The sequence below is a fragment of the Lathamus discolor genome, unplaced genomic scaffold (genome assembly GCF_037157495.1).
Source record: "Lathamus discolor isolate bLatDis1 unplaced genomic scaffold, bLatDis1.hap1 Scaffold_80, whole genome shotgun sequence".
In the NCBI taxonomy this organism is placed as follows: Eukaryota; Metazoa; Chordata; class Aves; order Psittaciformes; family Psittacidae; genus Lathamus; species Lathamus discolor.
Window position 1 is genome coordinate 1 of NW_027069391.1, and position 25,334 is coordinate 25,334.

A 25,334-nucleotide genomic window follows, 5' to 3' on the forward strand; every position below is an offset into this window, starting at 1 on the left:
TTAGCTTGTTGGACAGGAAAACAAATAAACATTACAACAAACATATTGTCAAATCTAGCCATGGACTTAGAAGGAGTCCGGCATGCAGTTCTCCAAAATCGAGCCGCCATAGATTTTTTACTCCTCGCACAAGGTCATGGGTGTGATGAGTTTGAAGGTATGTGCTGCATGAATCTCTCGGACCATTCTAACTCCATTCACAAACAATTGGCACAGTTGAGAAACAATATGCGAAAGTTACAAGAAACAAGTGATCCCTTTACCAACTGGCTGGCGTCTTTCGGGCTATCTCCCTGGCTTGTTACCTTAATAGAAAAAATTGTTTTGGTGGTGGTTGTAATATTATTAGCAGTATTGCTTTTGCCGTGTATTATGCAGTGTTTACAAAAAATGATATCGAACGCTTTTAATCATAAAATGGCTATGCTTGCTGTTAAAGAAAACGGGGGAAGTGTAGAGAGCTTAACAACTGAATGGCTAAGTAACAAAGGGCATGATACCGTGCAGCTGGTGGAAATGTAGGCCTCCAGGGCACAGCAATCTCGTGGTTAATGTTTACCCGGATTTGCTTAAGAAACAGGATATGCATCTTGCTGAGATAGCGCAACGGTATCTTGCTGGAATAGCACAATGGTCTTGCTTGGGCAAGCTGGGACATGTCGGAACATGTTGAAACAAGAGGTGGTCGCAGTTGCCTGGAGACCCCTGCGTCGACACAGGCTGACCAATGATTTTGCTGTATCTTATCAGACAATGTAACTAACCCTGCAAGCTATAAAAGTGGATGTGTCTTGCTAAATAAACGAGGCTTGCTGACCATGAGAGCATGAGGCTTGTCTCCCGCGACTCCAACAAATGTGTTGAGAAAGTTTTATAGAATCATAGAATCATAGAATAGTTAGGTTTGGAAAGGACCTCAAGATCATCTAGTTCCAACCCCCCCCACCACGGGCAGGGACACCTCACACTAAACCATCCCACCCAAGGCTTCGTCCAACCTAGCCTTGAACACACTTGGGTGGTGCTGTCAGAGGTCAGAGCCTTTGCCAGTGAAGACCGACGCAAAGAAGTCATTCAGAACCTCAGCCTTCTCCAAATCCTGTGTAGCCAGTTCTCCTGAGAGCTTCCTCAGGGGGCCTATGTTGTCCCTAGTCTGGTTTTTATTTGCTACGTACCTGTAGAATCCCTTCCTGTTATCCTTAACATCCCTAGCCAAGTTTAATTCTAACTGGGCCTTAGCCCTCCTAACCTGGTCCCTAGCTTCCCGGACAACATCCCTGTACTCTTCCCAGGCCGCCTTTCCTTGCTTCCACTTTTTATAATCCTCTTTTTTCATTTGAATTTTCCTCAGCAGCTCCTTATCCATCCAGGGAGGTCTCCTGGCCCTCCTGCTGCACTTCCTTCTAGTTGGGATGCAGCACTCCTGAGCTTGTAGCAGGTGATCCTTGAATATCAACCAAGAGTCTTGGGCCCCCCTGCCCTCCAGGGCTGTATCCCATGGAACCTTACTAAGCAGGCTCCTGAAGAGGCCAAAGTCTGCTCTTTTGAAGTCCAGGGCAGTGAGCTTGCTACACACTCTTCTCACTGTCCTGGGGACAGTGCTCTTCCCCTTCTTTATGATCAGACCAGCTCCACCAGCTCCCAGTAGGCCTGGCCTAAAAACATCAGTCCTGTGTTCAAGACACCCAAACCCCTGACTAGGACACCACCCTTTTAACCTTTTATTAACCTGGCTACCCCTCCTAGCTTTTCTTAGGTCCTCCCCTGTGTCCTGGAGAGTTGACTAAAAGACTATCTGAGCTCCAGAGCCCCTAACCACCTCTGCCAGTGCTCTGTAGTCTTTCTTTATGGTCCCCAGTCCACTACTATCTATATCCCTAGCAGCCACATGTGTCACTAGGAGTGGGTAATAGTCCGTGGGACTTACTAGAGCAGGCAGCCTCTCTGTAACATCCCTGATCCGTGCTCCTGATAGGCAGCACACCTCCCTCGAGACGGGGTCAGGCCGACAGAGGAGTGCTTCTGTCCCTTTTAAAGCAGAGTCCCCTACTACTACAACCCGCTGCTTTTTCTTGGCAGTGCCACCAGAGATCTTTACCTGTGCATCAGCCGGCTGTTTCTGGTGCAAGTGCGTTTCCTCATTAGCCTCCTGCAAGACAGCAAAACGGTTCTGCGTGGGGACAACAGATTTAGGAGGAAGCCGTTTGCTTTTAATTGTCCTTTTCGTCCTTCTTTTGTTGTTGTTTTTTTTTTTTTTTTTTTCCATTAATTCCCAGCTTCCCGGGTTAACGGCCTCCTTCTTTCCTTCATAAGCTGAAGGGGAAGCTTGAAGCCCCTGCACGGTTTGGGGCTGGAGCAAGCAGCCCTGCCTCCTCTCAGCTACCCTGACATCTTGCAGCCTATTAAGAGCATCTCGCAGCTCAGCCACCTGCTGCAGGAGGACCCCCACCAGGGAGCACCGAGTGCATCCCTGCCCATTGTGCACCTTTCCCTCACCAGACCAGTGCAGGCACTCACTACACTCCAAGCTCTGCATTGCAGCCTTCTCTGTCATCCTCTCTGTCTGGGTGCCTACGCTGGCCACCGCCGGGGCAGCCAGAGCAGAGCTCCCAGAGCGGGCCCTGCCCATACGACGGATGCTCACCATCCCGCTCGCCTGCCCGCGCGAACTGCCTCGACCCGCTCCGTTGGCCGTGCTCCCTGGGGCAGGTTTTTAACCACTCAGGGCTGGTGCTGCTGCTCCTGGCTCTGCCCCCTGTGAGTCCCTGCTCGCGTCAGCGGAGCTGCCGGCTCCTGGGCAGGTCCTGTTTAGAAATCAAAATTCAATGTTAGGTCAAAAAATTATGTGTTAAAATCCCAGTTCTTAATGTCCTTTCTTAACATGGGAAGAAACATGGAACAGACTTCTAGAGTGAAACAATCCTTCAGAGAGTCTCATCATGACACGCATCTCCTCTTTTGGACAAATATCCGTACAGCTGTACCCTTTTCCTGCAATAAAGCCAAAATTCAGCATACAGACCATATCTAGCAAACTAAATATGTCCAGCCACTTTAATGTGGATTTAGGATCTTATGGCATTCTCATCACTAGAGCTTCCAATGCTCATATTCTGTCTTTACACTGTACTTTCTAAGATGTTTTAAGGCTTTACATGAAAGTTTCTCAGTAATACATGGTCACATTTGTTGGATCCTAAATCTTCGTGAAGTAAAAGGCGAGTAGCAGATGGCCTACATTAGTAATGCTGTGGAAGACACTCTTAAATGTCACTCGATATGCTGCACGGTATCTGGGACATCCGAAGGCAGCCGTCACATTTGATGCAGGGATGTTGCAGGGCTTGTGCTCCTCTGGAATCAAAATTGGACAAATGACAGGTCACACCAGGATGTCTCAAGTGGTACCCGACTGTTACAGCTGAACAAATTACTTGGATGCCTAGTTGATACAGTCAATGGACTCTAAAGGGTGATTCAGATCACCAGCTAGTTGGTGGTAACTTCATCTCAACTTCTCAGCTGTTTCTGAGAACCTGAGTAGCCTTCTGGAGTTAACCTTGGCACCTGATTTATTCCTCAGTCATGACAGAGATTTAGATGTATGGCTTACAAATCAATGCTTATATGTAGGTGTCTAAATCTGACACCTTAAGCTGAAACCGAATCCTATCCTGTGTTTTTAAGACTAAGTAGAGTCTCACAGCCTGAATGAGCAATAATGCTGTCAAGGGAATGTATTGCAAAAGGAAGCATCTTTCCAAAACTGAAACTGTTCTGGAAGGGAGGTTATGAAATAATCCTAAAAAGCTCAATTCAAGGAGGCAGTCTGCTTCAGCCCAAAGTTACTGTCTCAGGTAGGAGAGATAGCTTAGTTATCACCCCAGTCCATACAATCACATAACTTGTCTGCACTGCAGCCCAGGGAGCCCAGACTGCTCAGCACCTATCTCCTGGGCAGTCACAGCAGGCACGTCCCTTCTGTCCCGACAGGAAGGATTAAGGTACCAAAGCATTGGTGCCTCTTGTCAATTCAGGTACTGTTGATATCCAAGACATCTGTATGGGACCAGCATGTAGGATAAAAGCTGCAAAAGACTAGTATCAAGCAGCTTTTCACTGGCACCTGTGCAAATGTGGCAACGGCTCACATGGAAACACCTCAATTCCAGAGAGATGGGCCTGATCCCTAATGTCTAATGAGATTAATCCAATTCTTATTCAAGACACGATCTTGCTAGACTAGGCGGACTCTGTCAGTTCTGACGTCAACAGCAAGAACCTGAATAACGTGAAGTCCAGCATCCTGCCTAAAATGGATGTAGAACTTGAGAGAAGCCTTTCGTATAAGCAGATACAAACACAACCATTTTAAAGGCTGTGCCAGCATAAAAAGCTACACTGAACTTCTGATTCTGTTCAGGCATGTATAATATACGTAACTACACTGCTTAGGCAAAGAACAATGACATTTTGCCTTCAGTAGACCAGTCATGGTAATGTTTCTGATGAATATCATACTGCATGAAACAACATCCTTCAGGATCTGAAAACTGCAGGCCTCTGGGAGGGAGAAGGGAAATTCAGTATAAATTGTATAAATAGGTAGCGTAGGATTTTATATAGGGTTTAGTTTTAAAATACTTTGGAGTATCTAGGACAAAGAGGCATGTAGAGGCATCATCCAAGACATGAAAAGTTCTATGGACTTGAGATCTGTGCTTCTAGATCACTTACCTACTTCTGAAAATCCTCTCCTTCCATTATTTGCATTAGTAGATAGCACAAGCTCTGAACTTTACATCTTTTGATTCGAAGCAATTTGAAGGATGAGGGTTCTAACAGGTTTGTAGGCGGGAAAAAGACAAAAATAAGCTCAGGACTTTGCTCAAGCCAGGATGAAGAGGTGTGCTTGTCTCTGAGGAGAGGTCATCAGCGGTAACCCCCTCCTGGGGCTGGGTGCTTATCCACAAGTGTCCCTCAAAACCAAGATGTTCTTTTTTATCTCGTGCCCAGTAACACTAGAAAGAGGCAGCTCTGTCAGCCAGCTGCGATTTTCTTTGCCAGAGCTGGAAAAACCTTCACAAGGAAGGGTCTTAATACACTCATCCAGTGTCTGATACTCTTTCTCTGAACATCTACTTTTGGCTGCTGTCAGAAATCAATACCCATGGGCTGACCCATGTCTCACCGCAGAGCTACTCTCATATTCCTGGAAGTGGGGCTGCCCTGTTGCAATGGGAGGATGGGAGCACAGACAGCTCTATCGTTGAACAGCCAGCTCAAACAGGCACAAAATTGTTGGCAAGCTCTGTTTGGTGATCATTTTTATCCTGCTGCTTCAGGAGAACTGCCAGCCTTTCCCTGCAGTTGCTCATTCACATCTCTGTACATAAAGTCTTCTCTGACGTGCTCTTTTGCAGCAGGATGCCTGGAATTCTGTAAAGGTACCCCTCTGAATGAATAAAACAGAGAGTCTTTTTTATTCTCTTAAATCCTTAGGAACATACAGTATGAGGGATCATAGAATCATGCTGTATCAGAATGATTTGGGTTGGAATTGATCTTAAAGCTCATCTAGTTCCAACCAAGGTGAGCTGTTTAGACACAAAACAAACTGTAGAGCCAACACAAACACCAAGAACAGGAAGATTAAACATTAACATGTAACTGTCATTCACCTTGGACTGCACATGCGTACGCACACACGCACGGAATAGTGTTTATTACTTAGAGGCTCTTCACAGAATCATCATACAATAGCCCAGGTTGGAAGTGACCTAAAAAGATCATCTTTTTGTAGGAAAGGGAAACTAGATGAGATTATCTAGCACCCTGTCCAATTGCATCTTGAAATCCTCAGGCAATGGGGACTCTACCATGTCCCTGGAGAGGCTGTTCCAGTGAATGATTGTTCTTATTGTAAAAGATGTATTTCTTCTCTTGAGATGAAATCTCTCCCAGTCCACTTGTAGTTGTTGCCCCTTGTCTTCTCTGTATGGCTGCTTGTGAACAAAGAGCCTTTGCCCTCTTTTATCCATGCTTTAAGTACTCTGTGTCTTCATATATTAGAAACTGTAGCCTTGAAAACTTACTTTCAGGTAAAGTGAGTATTTCAGCTGATTCAAAGAATGAGGTTTCTTTTTAGTTTTAACATACTAGAAGACACTAATAGTACTTAATGGCCCTGATGATTCTCACCTGGACCACTTCACACACATGGTACTGCCCATGGCCCAGGAGCCCTGTTTAAGTTCGGTCTAGGGCTGCCAGTCTTTCTTTGACTACAGTGGAGATGTGTGTGGTTATAGTTGTGCTTCTGCTTCTTGGATGGATCCTAGACCCAGTGCAGAGCTTTATCTCCAGCCCTGCTCATGGCCTACCTCCTTTTGCTTCTGATGGTACACTGTGGATGGACTCTTTACTTCTAAAGTTCCTTGGATTCTGAAAGTAAACAGTGCTTGTGCTGTCTAACCCACGTATTAAATATCCCTGCATATGTCCAGTATTAAATCCCCTTCCTTTTTCTTCACAAAACTTCCTGGTTTTCAGACTGGACTCTGATGTTCTTCTCTGTATCTCCTTGAAGCTATTTTCTTTCTGTTCCCAACCTATGGCATACACTAGAAGCTATGAGAAGTTGTCATCCTGCTGGGTGTGTGCAATTTCTCTTGTCTCTGAATGGCCACACGGATACAAGATTTTCATTCAGCCTGATGTCTCAGCTTACTGTGGTGAAATAATTGCACTGCTCATACCTGGCATGTGGTTGCATCTCTTCCCCAATGAATTTCTAAGCTCTAAACCGCAGATGTTGGCAGAAGTAGTCAAAATGCATAGCTCACCATTGTGAATACAATTCAATAGCAGGATGGGACAGCTGTGGTGGTCAAGCATGGAACTTGGCCAGATAAACTGACCAGCAGCCTGCTCAGTGGCCCCTGGCCCCTTTTAATGCATCTTTTCTTGCTCTTCCCTCATCAGCCATGATACCTCACTTTCACCACCTTTGTCTCCTCCCAGATAAATGACCCACTCTGATCACTTCCCCATGTTCATTCCAGTTTTGCCACATTCACACCTTATCTAGGGACGATGACTTTTAAGGTCCCTTCCGACCCAAACTATTCTATGATTTTGCTATTCCTGATACCCAGGTAAACTAGACCCATGGTGTTTCTGGAACTTCGGAACTGCTGTCCTCATGAAGGTCTGCTCCCCAGGGGTGGCCAGTGCTTCCCCTTCAACCATCTCTGAAGTCTGCCCATTTCTAGCACCTCTGGTGCCCTCCTAATCATGGATGAAATCTGGCTTTCCACCTCGGTGCTGTTAATTTGACAGCTCCTTACGGTAAGTTATGTCCACTGTTTGTTGATGTTGATTCAGTGTGTTTGACATCAAGCTAGGGACTATTTGCCCTCCTAAATCTCTTTTCTAAGATGAACATTGTGTCACAGGTGTGTCTGAACCACTTTTCCTACACCGCTAAGATTCATGTCCCTAATTTTGCGGATCTAACAAGAAATGGTCAACTCATTTACTTCTCTCTCTTTGACAATCTTCATTATCAAAGGGTGAAACATTTATCTCCTAAGGTAACTTTTCCCAAGTGTGGCACATAGGAAGAGCTTCCCCATGAGTACTTTGGGAAAAAAGCTCTTTTTTTCTCTGCTGCTCCTAAGGGCTTCAGCTGGTGTGGTGTGGTCTAGCATTGGTTCTGTTAATGAATAAGTGTCGCAGCAGAGAGGAATCAAGACGCGACCATTGTGATCCATAAGCGTGATTCGTTTATTGGGCTTCTACCTCTGGTTAATATAGCAACAATAATACATGAATATGCAAATACTAGGCGCTTGATTGGTTCTGGCATAAGTAAGGCATTGCGTAAGCTCATTATTTTTGTGGTTAAACTGTGTACTTTTCTATCCTCTATTTTTATGTGCTTATCTTGTTTATTAGTTAGTGTCCTTGTCTTTAATTGGCCAGAGCATGGCGCTTCCCTCATGATGTCCCTCAGTTCCTCATTATCTGGTGCTAATAAGTCTGTACCATTCTCTAAACAAATGTTCTATTTCAGCTTGTTGATGGGAATGTGACCTTTCTCTGTTAGCCACTTCTCCACAAATAAGTATTTGTATGTGGTGACCCATCACCTTAGACGATGTTTTCTACTCAAATCCACAGCTGGGACTTGCAAATTTCTTTGTTTGTCTCTTAAGAATAGATGGGTTTTCTGTGTCAGCAAAGGGTCCTATAAAGATGTTGCCTAGAATTGATTGCATTGAGCTGTGTGTGATTGCTGAACCTTATGTGGGGAATGCACATATGTAGCATTCATTTATTTGACCTTAAACCAGCACTGCTCATTCGTAATGTTAAACATGGCTTCTGCACTGCCAATTGGAGATGTTCCTGGTTTCAAACGCATTAGCCCAGATTTATTCTTAGCAAGCATCCATGAGGACTTGGATCTCCTCTTTGCCCCATCATTCCCTCCTGAAGGTCTAGCAGAAGAACTAAAAAATGTGAGGGGTGCTTCTCAGTCTTAAAAATACAGTTCCTTATGGAGTGACACAAAGAGCAGCAAGTCTTTAAAGCAGGGGGTGGCACGTGGGGCAGGACTGCAAGTACGGCTTTGAGTATAATTAGTGAGTTTAAGGGTAAAATCAGACAGTATAGCTACATCCTGACAGAGGAGAAAGAAAGAAGTGGTTCACTGTATCTTGTAGCAACAACATGTACAAGCACTTGGGTCCTCATGATTGCTGTCATATTTTAGTTTCAATGGTCAGCAACCAAAAGGGGACTGAAACTGAAGGATGTCCAAGTTTGTTTTGATTATGACACTCTCATTGCCAGTCTGATGTCTAAAGGAAACTAGAACTTTTTTAGGAGTCTCTTGAGAGCACCCCTCACCTCCACGTTCCCGAGGCTTGAGAACAAGGTGATTTCATTCCATGGCTGCATGATCCAGCTCTTTTTCCTCATTGATGTCGTAGGCACAGAGATTTTCCTCTTGGCTGTGATGGCATATGACTGGAACGTTGTAATATGCCATCCACTGCAGTACATGAATATCATGAGTACAAAGCTGTGTGCTCACCTAGCCGCTGGCATCTGGGTAGCAGGGCTGTTAAACTCCCTGTTGCGCACATCTTTGATGTTTATACTCTCTTTTTGTCTTTCTGATGAAGTTGGACAATATTACTGTGATACCCCTCCCATGCTGGCCCTCTCCTGCTCATCTCCTTACAGTAGGGAACTGGTAATTCTCACAGTTGCTGGAGCCACTGGGGGCAGAGCCTTTGTGGTCACTCTGGTCTCATATATCTACATCCTGTGGGCTATCCTATGCATGAACCAGCATGCCAAGAATCCAACTGCAACAGCAAGCACAATCGGGCCATAGTTTGCACCATGTATCTCAAAATCAGTCTGCCAGGGTGTGAGTCAAGTCCCATAATCATAGAATCAACCAGGTTGGAAAAGACCTTTAAGGAAATCAAGTCCAACTGTTCCCCAACACTGCCAAGTGCCCTGGGCAGCCTGTTCTAATGCCTGAACCAGAGATGTCAGTTGTGCTCATGTGTCCACATATTAGACAGCTTTAAGACTCCTCTCGGAGTACTGTTGTACTCAGAGAAATACAGCCTTGCTACTGCTCTTTGAAGGGGTGGTTTGACCTCCCTGTTCCTCAGACTGTACATCATAGTATTCAGCATGGGAATCACCAGAGCATAAAAGTAAGCAATTATTCTTGTGCTCCATAGAGAATTGTGAACTGTGTGTACATGAAGAAGCCTGTTCCATAAAATATGGCTGCAGGAATTAGGTGGGAAGCAGAGGTGGAGAAGGCTTTTTGCCTGCCTTTGGACATAGATCCTGTGGATGGCAACTGTGATGCAGGTGTAGGAGATGATAATGAGGAGCTTGGTTGAGGTGATGAGCACAGCGGCACAGCTGGAGTGGTCCATGATGTATGCATTTTAGCAGGAGATCTTGAGGATGTGGGGCACAGCATAGACATGTCAGTACAGCAACTGGCTCAAGAGACGTGCTGTAGGTATCGAGGACCTCGGCCCTGCAGCTGGACACTGGCATCATCTTGTCTGGTCAATGAGCTTGTGTCTGGGCAAACTGCTGTGGAGCTGCCCCTGAGAGGCAGCTACAGGCACTCAGAGAGTCCTGTGGTCCCCAAAGGTGCCTGGGATGGGGCTGCAGGGAGCTGCTCTCAGGGAAGGCTTGGAGAACAAGTGAAGTTGAGCCAGAGGACCTGCCCTGCAGGGTGGCAGAAGGGGCTGGGCAGGGCAGGGCTGAGAAGGAGCTCTAGGAGCAGAACCCACCTTGCCCAGGCTTCTCCTCTTGGCCAGGTCCTCCTGCTGGGACAGCACAGCTTCCTCTGTGTCCCTGAGCCCACCTTCCTTTTCACATCCCTGCCCCTGCAGCAGGGCTTAGTCTACTTGCATACATCTTTGGAGAACCATCAACGTGTTTATTTACAAGAACAGAGGGCTCATGGAGAACAGGAGCCCTGGGAAGATTGGCCCTGCCTCTCCGCACCATGTTAGCTGCATTCAGTGGGAGACCTCTCCGGGGATGAGGACAACTTCCTTCGCCGCTGCCGAATCTTCTCCATCACCGCACGCAGGGTCGATGCTGCTGCAGTGTCCTGGGCATCCTGGGCTGGGCATGGCTGGCATGAGCTCACGTTCCTGGTGACAGCGGAACTGCAGTGCTGCTGCGAGGATGGGCTGTGCTGGCTGGGGATCCCCTGTGTGCAGCAGGGGCTTGAAGTTGGAGCCATCTCGGGTGGGCTTCCCTTTGAGAGGCCATCAGGAGTCCATCTGCTTTGCCTGTCTGTGCTCCTGGAGGTGGCCTGGGACCATGTCCCACAGCTTAGGGAGCTCTCAGAGCTGCCAGGGCTCTGCCTCCTTGAGTACCGCCACTTCTGCTTGTCCTGGCTTGGTTCACTCGACCAGGGCTTGGATGCTGCATTCCCTTCCCTGCTGGTGCTGCTCGTGGTGCTCTCCCGAGGGGCTATCCCACTTGAGAAGCTGCCATCAGCAGGTTTAGTTTGTTTCTTGCAGCAGCCACAATGGCTCTGTGGGGCTACTCTTGCTCGTGCCATGAAGCCTTCATGGGCTGAGCACATGTGTGCTCCCTGTGCCTTCTCTGGCTTGGTGTCCATAGCAGAGAACGCTGGGACAAGGCTTGGGGACACAAGGGTGGGTGCTGGCCCTGCCGAGTCCTTCACCATGCTACAGGGTGTCCTTGGCGCACCCTTGGTGTCTGTGCCCATTTCATTCCCAGAGCTGCAGGATGTGCTGGGCAGGGTCCTGGCCTCCAGGAATGCCTGCCTGATCTCCTCCCCTGGAACTTGGGGGGAGGAGGAGATACAATCCAGGCAGGAGCACGGTGTCATAGGGACCGCAGTACAGGTGAGGGATGCCAGAACCTGCTGCTGCATGACCCATTCCTTCTGTCTGAGCTGCTTTGCTTTTGCCACATGGGCAGAGCCCTTGCGTGGCCGCAGGTACCCAGCCGCAGCCTGCCTCATTCTGGGCACTGAGGACCGCAACATGCCTGTGGACCTCTGCACTGCCACGGGGAGCATTCGGTGCTTTATCTCCAGGCATTTTCTTGCTATGTGGATCCAGAGTTTACTGTGGATCTTCTGGTTCAGCTCCTGCCTTCCGTTGCTGACAGGCGCTGTAGCACAGGACCAGCTCCTGTCCTCATTGTGGGCATGGCCCCTGCCTTGTGTGGTGATGTTGGTCTGACAGGCAGCATCTTTCTTCAGGAGCTTGGAAGCTGGTCCTGCTTCTGGTCCTGCTGCTTCATTATCCAGGCTGGAAAGGGGAGGGGGGGGGGGCGTGTCTAAATCAGAAGGCCACAGGCACTCCTTGTCCACGGTGACAAACCCCGATGCAGGTGAAGGAGGCTCTTCCTCAGTGTATCCCCCTCTGGTGCTTGGACGGCTGTTTTCTCCTCAGATCCACGTGGGCTCTGTGGCTCCTGCAGGCCTGCTTTGTGCTGTCCCACAGCACTGGCACTGCCCGGGGCCCTGGGCTAACCAGCTCTGCTGAAAAGCACAACCGCACCAGAAGAGAGACACAAAGTCCTCTCCTAAGCTCAGATAAGCAGTGTCCACAGCCTATATAGAGATGTTTGAGCTCTGGATTCTTCCTAAAATTTGAATGTTTATTTCTGTATGTTGATTACTAGAGCTGTAGAAGTTTAAGCTTAGAGGAGTAACTTTTAATTGTTTAAGTTGACTGATGAACACCGTATTACCAATATCAAATGATAGAGCAGAGGCATGAATAACAACCCAAACATGATAATTTCCCCCTATTAAGTCTGTGTGCGGGCTAAAGGTTATGATCTAGTGGCAATTACAGAGACATGGTGGGACAGTTCACATGACTGGAATGTGGTCATGGATGGCTATGTCCTTTTTAGGAAAGATAGGTCAGCGAAGCGAGGTGGTGGAGTTGCTCTTTACGTGAGAGAGCAACTAGAATGTATTGAGTTCTGTCCGGGGTCGGATGAGGAGCAAGTGGAATGTCTGTGGGTACGAATCAAGGGGCAGACTGGCATGGGTGATACAGTTGTTGGGGGTCTATTACAGACCTCCTGATCAGGATGAAGGAGTTGATGAGGCTTTCTACAGGCAACTGGAAGTAGCCTCGCGACTACATGCCTTAGTCGTCGTGGGGGACTTTAACTACCCCGATATTTGCTGGAAGACTCACACAGCCAGTCATTCACAGTCTAGGAAGTTCCTCGAGTGCATTGATGATAATTTCTTAATGCAAATGGTGGACGTACCAACTAGGAGAGCAGCGCTGCTAGATTTAGTACTCGCCAACAAGGAGGGTTTGGTCGAAGTGGTGACGGTCAATGGCAGCCTTGGCTGCAGTGACCATGAGATGGTGGAGTTTAGGATCCTGTGTGGGAGGAATAGAATACCTAGCAAAGCCACAGTTCTGGATTTCCGAAGGGCCAACTTTGGCCTCTTCAGTCAACTGCTAAGGGAAGTCTCATGGGAAAGGGTACTAGGCGGTAAAGGGGCTCAAGATAGTTGGTTAGCATTCAAGGACCGCTTCTTCCAAGCTCAGGATCGGAGCGTCCCAATGAGTAGGAAGTCAAGTAAGGGATCTAGGAGACCGGCGTGGTTAAACAAGGAGCTGCTGGGCAAACTCAAGTGGAAAAGGAGAATCTATGGATTATGGAAGGAGGGGCTGGCCGCTTGGGAGGAATATCGGACAGTTGTTAGAGGATGTAGGGAGGCAATTAGGACAGCTAAGGCCTCCTTGGAACTCAATCTTGCTAGTCGGGTTAAAGACAATAGAAAGCGCTTCTTCAAATACATAGCAAATAAAACTAACACAAGAGGCAATATAGGCCCACTGCTGAACGAAGTGGGTACCCTGGAGACAGAGGATATAAAGAAGGCAGAGGTGCTGAATGCCTTCTTTGCCTCTGTCTTTACTCCTGCAGACTCTCCCCGAGGGCCCTTGATTTCTATAGCCCCAGAAGGAGTCAGGACAAAGGAGGAGTTTGCTTTGGTAGATGAGGATTGGGTTAGGGATCAGCTATGCAAACTGGACATCTGTAAATCGATGGGTCCGGATGGAATGCACCCACGGGTGCTGAGGGAGCTGGCGGAGGTCATTGCTAGGCCACTTTCCATCATCTTTGGTAAGTCGTGGGAAATGGGCGAGGTGCCTGAGGATTGGCGGATGGCAAAGGTCACACCAATCTATAAGAAGGGCAAGAAGGAGGACCCGGGTAATTATAGACCGGTCAGCCTGACCTCCATCCCTGGAAAGGTGATGGAACAACTTATTCTTGACTCCATCACTAGGCATATCAAGGATGAGGGGGTCATTAAGAACAGCCAACATGGTTTTATGAGGGGGAAGTCATGTATGACCAACCTTATAGCCTTCTATGAGGAAGTGACTAGGTGGAGGGATGATGGTAGAGCGGTAGATGTAGTTTTTCTTGATTTCAGTAAGGCATTTGATACTGTCTCCCACAGCATCCTCATAGATAAGCTAAAGAAGTGTGGGCTTGACGATCAAGTAGTGAGGTGGATCGAGAACTGGTTGAAAGGAAGAAGGCAGAGAGTTGTGGTCAATGGCGCAGAATCTAGCTGGAGGTCTGTGACTAGTGGAGTTCCTCAGGGGTCAGTGCTGGGACCGGTGCTGTTCAATATTTTCATCAATGACCTGGATGAGGGAACTGAGTGCACCCTCAGCAAGTTTGCTGATGACACAAAACTGGGAGGGGTGGCTGACACACCAGAAGGCTGTGCTGCCATTCAGCGAGACCTGGACAGGCTGGAGAGTTGGGCGGGGAGAAACTTGATGAAATTTAACAAGGGCAAGTGTAGAGTCTTGCATCTGGGGAAGAACAACCCCATGTACCAGTACAGGTTGGGGGTTGACCTGCTGGAAAGTAGTGAAGGGGAAAGGGACCTGGGGGTCCTGGTGGATAGGAGGATGACCATGAGCCAGCAATGTGCTCTTGTGGCCAAGAAGGCAAATGGCATCTTAGGGTGCATTAGAAAGGGAGTGGTTAGTAGGTCAAGAGAGGTTCTCCTCCCCCTCTACTCAGCCTTGGTGAGGCCGCATCTGGAATATTGCGTCCAGTTCTGGGCCCCTCTGTTCAAGAAGGACAGGGAATTGCTTGAAGGAGTCCAGCGCAGAGCCACAAAGATGATGAAGGGAGTGGAGCATCTCCCTTATGAGGAGAGGCTGAGGGAGCTGGGTCTCTTTAGCTTGGAGAAGAGGAGACTGAGGGGTGACCTCATCAATGTTTACAAATATGTAAAGGGTAGGTGTCAGAATGATGGAGCTAGGCTTTTTTCAGTGATATCCAGTGATAGGACAAGGGGCAATGGGTGTAAACTAGAGCATAGGAAGTTCCACGTTAACATCAGGAAGAACTTCTTTACTGTAAGAGTGACAGAGCACTGGAACAGGTTGCCCAGGGGGGTTGTGGAGTCTCCTACACTGGAGATATTCAAGGCCCGCCTGGACAAGTTCCTGTGTGATGTACTGTAGGTTACCCTGCTCTTGCAGGGGGGTTGGACCAGATGATCTTTTTAGGTCCCTTCCAACCCTTGGGATTCTGTGATTCTGGACTGCCTTTCCCACATCATTTACCCCCAAACCAGAGCATCCATTTCATCCCTTTCCTGTGTCATGGTTTAGCCTCTACCCAGAGATTTGGAAGGTCTAAACATATCCATCGCTGCCTACTGCAGGCCTCTGAGGAGCTTTCCCATCTCTTCAAAGACAGTTTGAAATAGGAAAGTTAAAGATCGGTTCTGCCGTGGTGCTTTGCTTTCCTCCCATGTGATTGGTTTGGTCAAGATGTAGTGTCTTGCCTCAGGGATGTCATCTCTGAACTCTTTACCCCAGAGCTTCTGCCTGTGTTCTGTGTAAGTGCTGGAGGACAGGGTATGGGGATAGGAAGAGAGAATCTGTTTGGTGTAATTTCAGCAGCATAAAATTCAACCAAGCAATCCTGACCTAACCGTTGGGGCTTATTTTGCAGTCAGTGCAGGGAGGCAGAGACCTGCAGAAAGCAAAACATGCCATTTTCCTTGAAATTATTTTAGAATGGGATGAACCATCCTTTGGAAGTGTCCATTTCTTGCCAATGTTAGCTAAACAGATAGTTAAAAGAACCCGGCTAACTTTTAGATGCCTAAAACTAGTTAGGATGTGTTTTCATGCATTTTGAGGGCTCCTCTGACCTCCAGAGCCTTTGTGCCCAACACAAATTTCATGCCATACAAAGCTATCCTCATCCCATTCAGATGTTACTGGAGACTACTGGGAGGAATGTCTCAAGTTCAGAAGCAATAAAACTGTAAGACCTTACGTGCTTGCCTCTGGACATATGTAGAATCATAGAATGTTTTGGGTTGGAAAGGACCTTAAGATCATCCAGTTCCAAACCCCTGCCCATGGGCAGGGACACCTCACACTAGACCAGGCCACCCAAGGCTCTGTCCAGCCTGACCTTGAACAATGCCAGGGATGGAGCATTCACAACTTCTTTGGGCACCCTGTGCCAGCGCCTCACCACCCTCACAAATAAAGTACTTCTTCCTTATATCCAGCCTGAGCTTCCTCTGCACCTATGGACAAGATAGAAGGAAGGAGAAGACAAGCCATGCAAATAAAGCTTGTTAGCTGGAGAATAAAAATGTTGAGTTGCCCAAGTTTCCTCATAGAAAAACATATCAGCTGCACATTTGTCAAATTAAGCATTTGCTAGTGAGGAGTGGTTGAATTTAAAGCTTTTTTTATTTTTCCCTCGCTGCTTGATATTCTTTATTCACAGTCAGTATTGGGGCTCTTCTAGGAAAGAACAAGGATTAGCTTTATTTGAAAAGAAATTCATGTTAATGAATAAGATTAGCTACTGCTTAATGTAAGTAGTAAAGTAACAACTTAAACTGCTCTAAATCTTTCTCTGGGTGTGTAATTTCTGTATAATGTAGGGACCTTAGCTAGCATGAATGTTCACCTTTAAGTTGATATGATCACAATTCTGTTACCAGAAGTTCTAATGGCCTCTGGAATTCCATTTTCTAAATTGTCACAATCATTTTGAGGTGCATTTGGAAGTCTTTTTCCCTGAAAGCTGTTGCTTCAAGGTCACAACGACTTGACTTCACGGTCTTGGACTCCATTTGCCAAGATGTCCATTCTCATTTCAAAGCTGTTTTGAAGCTTAAAACCAATACTCTGTATGGGATTCCAGTCAAAAGAAATACTAGAAGCATTTCCAAGAGTGTGTACAACACCTTTACAGCACATCGTTCCACTGGAGTATTTCGACACTGAGACAAACACCGGCAGCACTTTAATTGTTTGCTCTGCTCTTCCCTAGAGAACATCGCGGTCTCCCGTGTCCAAAAGGAAGATATAAAATCTGTGACATTCCTCAAAAGAAACATTTCCTTCATCCAGGAAAATAAACCAAATATTTCCCTAGTAGGTAAGTTTCCTAATGCATAAAATTTCCTTCCATTCAGGGAGTTGTGTAGGAATTGTTCTAAGTCAGTTGCTTTGGATGAATTTCGGATTCAGAAAAGTTTTGTGGCATCATGAGATAACAAAAGAAAGCAATAAATATGAATATATCTTTAAAAAGGGGGGAATTTGGTTTATCTTTAATTTTTACACCTAAATTTTGATCTGCTGCCTCTTGCAGGTCCTCATCAAAGACCACTCAGCAGCTTCTAGGCTTTCTCTGCCTCAGTTTCCAAACATGAACCACAGCTGGAAATAGGAGGAAAGAGCCACATGTGCATAACTATGGAGTATTTTTTGGGGCAGAAAGGTTCTTTTTCTTACTTTCACTAGAAATCTCTCAAATTACCTGTGATAATGTTAAAATAAGTGGTAATGTTACAAGGTCACTGTTTAACTGGTCTCAACCAAAACTAAAACGCAATTGAATTTCGGCAGAGCTTGTCATCTTAGTCTAGGAATCACGGTACCTGAGTCACCCCGGACATCATCTGGAGTAAAAGGTCATACCCATAAAGTGATTCAGATTCTAGGATGCATCAAGAATGAAGGACCTTGAAAAAAGATCAAAGAAAACTGTCTAAAATGCGATTCATCTCACTAACCATCAAAACTTTTGGCAGTGAATTGATATTGGTCATGCAGGCGTCCTTTCTCATCAACAGATGCGCCCATAGCCAGGATACGATGCATCCCACCTACCCCTCTGCAGCGATTATAGATGGAACTGAAGATGTTGCATCTAGACCAAGCTTTACAAAGCCAAATACAGGTGAGATCAGTGCAACCCTCCTTTCTGAACCCCCAGGCTCTACTGTAACCATTCAATATCCTATCCTGAACGAGTCAGCTTAGATTATTACACGTTATTAAGGAACATAGACATTTCTGGTTTGGCTGTGCTTTTATCCACTTAGCACTGATATTTACAGGACCTGCTAGCAGTTCCGTTATTAAATGTCCTTCTGCAGTCCTTGTATTTCCTGGAAATGTAAAGGTGAGCAAGAAAGATCTGCCCTGCCTCGAACTTATACTGCCATCACCAGAGAAGTGTCTTAACTTTGGCAAAGTTAAGTTAAATGATGAACTTCTGGAAAGGTAAAATTAAGACCAGAAATTCATTTTGTAGGGGACTGAATCAAATTCACTTGGTTTCAGACAAAAAGTAAAGTGGGGAATAATGCTTGGAAAATCTAACAGTATATTTGTGCTCAGATGCTTAAAAACAATACTCATGGCTTTCTTTTCATCGGTTGCTTAAGGATTGATCAGCCTCAGGAAAATGAACCCACAAAATGCTTGTAAGAAGTCTCAGAGTGAGAGGAAATAATTAATTTTAGACTCAATGATTTGTGCTCCAAAATAATTGTCGTCTTTTCGTCTAAATAAAGTAATAAATCTGTTTATGTTCCAGCATTTCAATCCATTTTTCCCAGTGCTCCATTTCACTGCTACCTCAAAGATCGTTATTAACTGTGCCAGAACTCCTTGCTCTACTGGTCACACAGGTAAATGTGTTGCAGCTACACTCAAATATATACCTTATAGTATGCAAAATGTTATACTTGATGTTTTACATCAGGTGATGTATCTTTCAAAGTTTCTTCTATACCTGCACTATGCTCTAGCTCTTAAATAAAATCCCATCTGAGGTCTTATGTCATAGAATTGTAGAATACCAGATTGGAAGGGAACTCAAGGATCATCTGGTCCAACCTTGCTAGACAAGCATGACCTAGACCAGATGTCTCTCATGAGACCCCCCTGCAGTCCTGTGTCCAACTGTGGAGGCAACAAAACAAGAGGGATGTGAAGCTGTTGGAGCAAGTCCAGAGGAGGCCACGGAGATGCTGTGAGGGCTGGAGCAGCTCTGCTCTGGAGCCAGGCTGAGAGAGCTGGGCTGGGGCAGCCTGGACAAGAGAAGGCTCCTGAAGGGGAGACCTTAGAGCAGCTCCAGTGCCTGAAGGGGCTGCAGGAAACCTGGAGAGGGGCTTTGGACAAGGGCCTGTAGGGACAGGCCAAGGGGAACAGCTTTAACCTGCCCAAGGGGAGACTGAGCTGAGCTCTTAGGCAGAAGCTCTTCCCTGGGAGGGTGCTGAGGCGCTGGCACAGGGTGCCCAGAGAAGCTGTGGCTGCCCCATCCCTGGCAGTGTTCAAGGCCAGGCTGGACACAGGGGCTTGGAGCAAGCTGCTCTAGTGGAAGGTGTCCCTGCCCATGGCAGGGCTTGGACCTGGGTGAGCTTTAAGGTCCCTTCCAACCCAAACCATTCCACAGTTCTATGTCCCAGCACCTTATCCATATATATATGAAAGGAATAAACAGAAGGGAATTTAAGATATAAAGTGTGTAAAGCTCTCTTTGAATGTCCTCCTAAAGTTTCTTCTCAGTGGGCGTCATCTAAGTCATTGGTTTCCCCATCTGATACTTGTTGAGGTGCCTACATTTCTGTCTTCTGAAAGATACAATCTGTTTGTGCATTGCTCTACCCACTAGGACTGATCCCCTGACAAAGCCAAACACAGGGTCATGAGATGCCTGAAGAAAACTGCACCACACTGACAGAGTTCATTCTCTTGGGTTTCACCGACCGTCTGGAGGTGGAGATACCTTTGTTTGGGCTCTTCCTACTCATCTACATCACCACTTTGGTGGGGAATGCTGGCCTCATCATGCTTCTCCAGCTCAGTGCCTGCCTTCATACCCCCATGTACTATTTCCTAAGCAATTTATCTTTCTTAGACCTTATCTGTTCATCTGCCATTGCTCCCAAGATGCTGGTGAGTCTGTTAGCACAGCAGAAGGCCATTTCTTTCACTGGCTGTGCAACACAGATGTTTTTCTTCGCTGCCTTTGCTGATGCCGAGTGCCTCCTTTTGGCTGCGATGGCCTATGACCGCTACGTGGCTGTATGTCACCCTCTTGTCTACACTGTTGTCATGTCCCGCAGGGTCTGCACCACCCTGGTAGCTGGGGTTTATCTCAGCGGGGGTCTGACTTCGCTGGTGCACACGTCTTTCACCTTCGCGTTGTCATTCTGCGGCTCCAATGTCATCAACCATTTCTTCTGTGATATTCCCCCGCTGCTGGAGCTCTCCTGCTCCAACACATACATCAGCGAGGTTCTGCTCCTCACTCTCTGTGGCTTTATACAAACCAGCACCTTCCTGGCCATCGCTGTCTCCTACACCTGCATCCTCAGCACCATCCTCCGGATCCATGTGGCAGACAACAGGCACAAAGCCTTCTACACCTGCACCTCCCACCTGATGGCTGTTGGGTTATTCTATGGCTCCCTCCTCTTCACATACTTACAGCCCAGCTCCAGCCACTCGATGAACACAGACAAAGTGATCTCTGCGTTTTATACCCTTGTTTTTCCCATGCTGAACCCCCTCATTTATAGCTTCAGGAACAAAGAGGTGAAGGATGCTCTAAGGAGAACAGTAGGGAGAAGAGTGTTTTCACAGTGATTTTCTTAGAAGAACAAGATAGTGTGTTTCTGATGCAACACAAATGATGGGAACTGCCTGACTAAATGTAGGTGACTTGTTAGGAATACCTGCATCTGATCTAGCTTCCCAGGTTCATTTGGTAATTGCTGGGAAAGAAACAGTCAACTTACAAGGTGATTCCCAGTATCACAAAACCGAAGGCAAAGTCAGACAGCTCCCATCACAGAAGGATCTCTTTCTCCTCTGCTCCAAGTTCTCCCCAGAGCTTTCCCTTCTCCAGGCTGAAAAACCCCAAATCTCTCAACCCGTCTCCTCTATCCCAAATGCAGAAGAAAATTCCATTTTTTCAGCTTATGCTTATTGAGACAACAACCAAGACGCTTTAAAGAAAAGTCCAATTTAGAAAACTCCTGCGGACAGGTGCGATCGTACGTATTAAACTTGGAAATGAAAGCCTTTTGTACAGTGGAAAAGACCGTCCTTATCTAGCAGCCAGCTTTGCCATACCCTTCATACAGAGAGGAATCTCATCTGCTCACAATTTATTGCATTTTAGGACCAGGCTTGTTCATGTTTCACCACGCATCCTTCCTGCTTATTCTGCTCTCATCAGACACCTTTCATGCTTCTCATCCTGTGTTTTACCTTAAAGACTTTACTACTTGTGAATGTTTTCCCATAACCTGTTTCTGCCTTTATACCACAAGCCTTCATTTCCTCTCTCATAGCTTAATTGGTTATTCCTGCTTAATTGTGTTACAAAATGCTTGTTGATGGGTATGGTATCAGCAGCGTCACAGTGTTGCAAAGCACATACACGCTATTGTAGTACATTGGTGTCTGGATACCGTACAGAGTCATGGAACCATAGAATGGTTTGGGTTGGAAAAGACCATAAGATCATCGAGTTCCAACCCTTCTGCCATGGGCAGGGACACCTCACACTAAACCATGTCGCCAAAGGCTCTGTCCAACCTGGCCTTGGACACCGCCAGGGATAGAGCATTCACAACTTCCTTGGGTACCCTGTGTCAGCCCGTCAGCACCCTTACAGTAAAGAACTTCTTCCTTATATCCAATCTAAACTTCCCCTGTTTAAGTTTTAACCCGTTACCCCTTGTCCTATCACTACAGTCCCTAACGAAGAGTCCTTCTCCAGCATCCCTACAGGCTCCCTTCAGATACTAGAAGCCTGCTATGAGGTCTCCATGCAGCTTCTCTACTCCAGGCTGAACAGCCCCAACTTCCTCAGCCTGTCTTCACACGGGAGGTGCTCCAGCCCCTGATCATCCTCGTGGCCTCCTCTGGACTTGTTCCAGCAGTTCCATGTCCTTTTTATGTTGAGGACACCAGAACTGCACACAATGCTCCAGGTGAGGTCTCACAAGAGCAGAGCAGAGGGGCAGGATCACCTCCTTCGACCTGCTGGTCACGCTCCTTTTGATGCAGCCCAGGATACGGTTGGCTTTCTGGGCTGCGAGCGCACACTGAAGCCGGCTCATGTCCATTTTCTCATCGACCAGCACCCCCAAGTCCTTCTCTGCAGGGCCGCTCTGAATCTCTTCTCTGCCCAACCTGTAGCTGTGCCTGGGATTGCTCCGACCCAGGTACAGGACCTTGCACTTGTCATGGTTGAACTTCATAAGGTTGGCATCAGCCCACCTCACAAGCGTGTCAAGGTCCCTCTGGATGTCATTCCTTCCCTCCAGCATATCAACCGAACCACACAGATTGGTGTCATCGGCAAACTTGTATAAACAAATACTGTACATACTTAGCAACTTCCTTAAATATCCTGGTGACTCTTAGCCCCAAACTGCACATACATACATGCCTGGGACATGCAAAGTTGACTCATGTGGTATATATTTGAGGTACAAGCTGAGAACAGAGGCCCTTCACGGAGTGACTAAGATAATTTACCAAAGCGATGTTATTTCTTAGCCTACATGCAGGAAACTCTGCAGTCAGTGAACCTTAGGAAAGATCAACAAATGCAAGATGCTCCTCCTTGTTTTCTTTGTGCATTGTTTTCAGTGGTTTGTTTCCTTCATTCTTCTGGTTGTGATTTTTTCCTTGTGTCCTTAAGTGTTACAGCCCCAAGCGAGTTCCAAGCTACCTTGGTGAAGTGGGAGAAGACAAAAGCTTGGGACACTCCTTTACCATCATCTTTATCTTACTGTGCCCTGTTGGAATGCAGAACAGCTCCTCTAAACCCAGGGAGCAGCCACATATGGTGAGAGGAAGACTGGAGCATTCAGATCAGGCATGGACATTGTAATGGGAGGTTGAACGAAAAGCTTTTGCTTTTTTTACTGTACCTGCAGTTGTGGGATAAGGAGGGCCTGGAGCCCAGGTGTGATGGGGAACGGCTGAGGACCTGGCGGGGTACAGTCTGGAGAAGAGAAGGCTCCGGGGGGACCTTATTGCCCCCTACAAGTGCTGACAGGAGGATGGAGGCAGGAAGGGGCTGCGCTCTGCTCCCAGGGAACAAGGGATGGGACAAGAGTTACCGGCCTCAAGCTGCCCCAGGGCAGGTTTAGATGGAGCTGAGGAACAATTCCTGCCCCAGAGGGTGCTCAGGCATTGGAACAGGCTGCCCAGGGCAGGGCTGCAGGCACTGTCCGTGGAAGCGTTACACCACGGGGAAGCGGCAGGCGCCTGGACTGGACCTCCCAGCGTGCTCCGCGGCAGCGGCGCCCTGGCCTGCTCAGGGAGCGCTCCCGCTGGCTCAGCTGCCGCAGTCTGAGTCGGCCGCGCCGCTCCGGAGCGGGCCGGCGGGGGCAGCCCTGGAGGCCCGCGCGCCTCTCGGCCCCACGGCGGTGTGTAAGCTCCGCCCGGGGCCTCAGCCACCCCGCTGCTGCCCGGGCCTGGTGGCTGGGCTGGTAACGGGGCCGGGGGCTGTGCTGGTTCCTTTGTCCTGCCCGCTGAGGTGGCGTCTGAGCGGTGGGTGCTGGTTTGTGGTTCTGGCGTGTGCTGCTCCTGCGGGTGAGGAGTGAGCGGCAGGGCTGGGAGCAGGGCAAGGACAGTTCGGGGCTGTACACAGCTCTGCTCTCTTGTTAACCGCTGTTTCCTGCATTCCCTGAGGTGCACTGAAGCCAGAGGCCTAAAGCTTAACAGAGTGACAGGCTGGTTTGTGTTGGAAGGGACCTTAAAGCTCATCCAGCTCCAACCGCTGCTACGGGCAGGGACCCCTTCCACCGGAGCAGCTTGCGCCAAGCCCCTGTGTCCAACCTGGCCTTGAGCACTGCCAGGGATGGGGCAGCCACAGCTTCTCTGGGCACCCTGTGCCAGCGCCTCAGCACCCTCACAGGGAGGAGCTCCCAAGTCCACCACTAACCCATGTCACTAGGGGCCTCGTCTGCATGGTTTGTGAACGCTTCCAGAGATGGTGATTCCACCACTGCCCTGGGCAGCCTGTTCTAATGCCTGAACCAGAGATGTCAATTGTGCTCATGTGTCCACATATTAGACAGCTTTAAGTCTCTGCTTATGGCCAGTGAGGGCAAAACAGAGGCTTTGTATACACGGGCTTTGTGACCGTTGCTCCGACTTTTCACGGTGTTGGCAGACTGAAGGAAGGTTTGCAGAGTGTGCTTTAAGTCTGTGTGAGTCCGTAAGTAAAACCAGTGCTTCACACCAGGCAAAAGTGAAGGCATGGCTGACAAAGGTGGTAATGGATGTTCAGAGAGGTGGGGTGCTGAGCAGTCCCTGTGTGTTGTGGCTATAAATCTGTGTATCTCTTAGCTACGAGGCTCTGTGCTGGGATGATAAACCCTTCCAGCTTGAGATGGGCCTTGGGCTGTGTTAAAGTGCTGTGGTGTGTCATTCCAGCTGTTGTGCCATGTGCTAAATCACTGCTGTGACTTTGTTGCTTGCACACCGCTTACTAAAACCACATGTCAAGGATGTCTGTCTCAGTGGCCTTTTCTGTGGTTGCTGCTTTGGTGTAAAAGATAAGCTAATGGTTTCACTGCAGGAACTTGAATCTTAGTCATAGCAAATGCACATTCTTAATATTAAAACAATGGAAATCACTTAAGCTTTATCCCTTCTCAGCTGCTGGTCATGTTGAGAGTGGATTCAAAAGTCAGCTGTAATGCCCAAAGAGCTTTTCTCTTGGGTGATACATTCAGGATTTTCTGGGTTTTTCTTTTGGTTTTAAAACGTATTTCAGCAGCTTAAGAAAATGCATGTAACTCCGTCTGAGAGCAGCTTCAAAGACAAGCACTAAGAAGTCAGGGCTGCCCATGTAGCTGTCACACTATGGAGCTTCCCACAGAGTTCAATGCCATAACTTAGGGTACAGCTGGGATTTGGTTTTCTAAGCACAAGTTTCAATAGCACACAAGGTCACCCAGAGTATCTTTCCTGGTCCATAGTTCCTGCTCCATAAAACATAGAGACAGAATAGATGAGAAGACGAGAAGTCATCAGTCCCCAGCTGAATGAAAAGATCAGAAATTCTCTACTGATAGATGGTGGCTATTGCCCTGTTATCAGGTGACATGATCTACTGTGAGGCGTACCAGCCCATGGCAGGGGGTTGGAACTGGATGATCCTAAGGTCATTTCCAACACTAACCGTTCTCTGGTTCTGTTATAAGCAGAGCCCCAGATGTTTTCATGGGGTTTCCTGTGGTTCTTAAACTATGACAGTGGAAATCATTTAAAACACCCCAACCATTTATCCCAAAGCCATCTGGCAAATCACAAGATACACAACAGTGTGGACAAAAATGTACACTGAAAGCCCAGCATAGGCCAGAACACTGTTCTACTTCTGGGGTCAGGTCACTGTTCTTCAGGGGTTAGTCTGAA

At 47.5% G+C, this 25,334-nt stretch overlaps 1 protein-coding gene and 1 long non-coding RNA gene across 2 annotated transcripts; both read left to right on the top strand.

Annotated features, from left to right (window-relative positions):
- Positions 1 to 16,923: 16,923 nt before the first annotated feature.
- Positions 16,924 to 17,986, top strand: LOC136006932 (uncharacterized). Its single transcript, XR_010609344.1, has 3 exons — positions 16,924 to 17,025; positions 17,242 to 17,370; positions 17,726 to 17,986. It is a non-coding gene; the product is annotated as an uncharacterized LOC136006932 (long non-coding RNA).
- Positions 17,987 to 17,989: 3 nt separating this feature from the next.
- On the top strand, positions 17,990 to 21,466 carry LOC136006931 (olfactory receptor 5AS1-like). The gene is made up of 2 exons (XM_065664947.1): positions 17,990 to 18,568; positions 19,555 to 21,466. The coding sequence occupies exon 2, from the start codon at positions 19,593 to 19,595 to the stop codon at positions 20,529 to 20,531; it is 939 nt and encodes a 312-aa protein (XP_065521019.1). The 5' UTR covers positions 17,990 to 18,568; positions 19,555 to 19,592; the 3' UTR covers positions 20,532 to 21,466.
- Positions 21,467 to 25,334: the final 3,868 nt, after the last annotated feature.

Bases quoted from the DNA above. Each gene is read 5' to 3' on its own strand.
- LOC136006931 (XM_065664947.1), top strand. From the start codon at position 19,593: ATGCCTGAAGAAAACTGCACCACACTGACAGAGTTCATTCTCTTGGGT.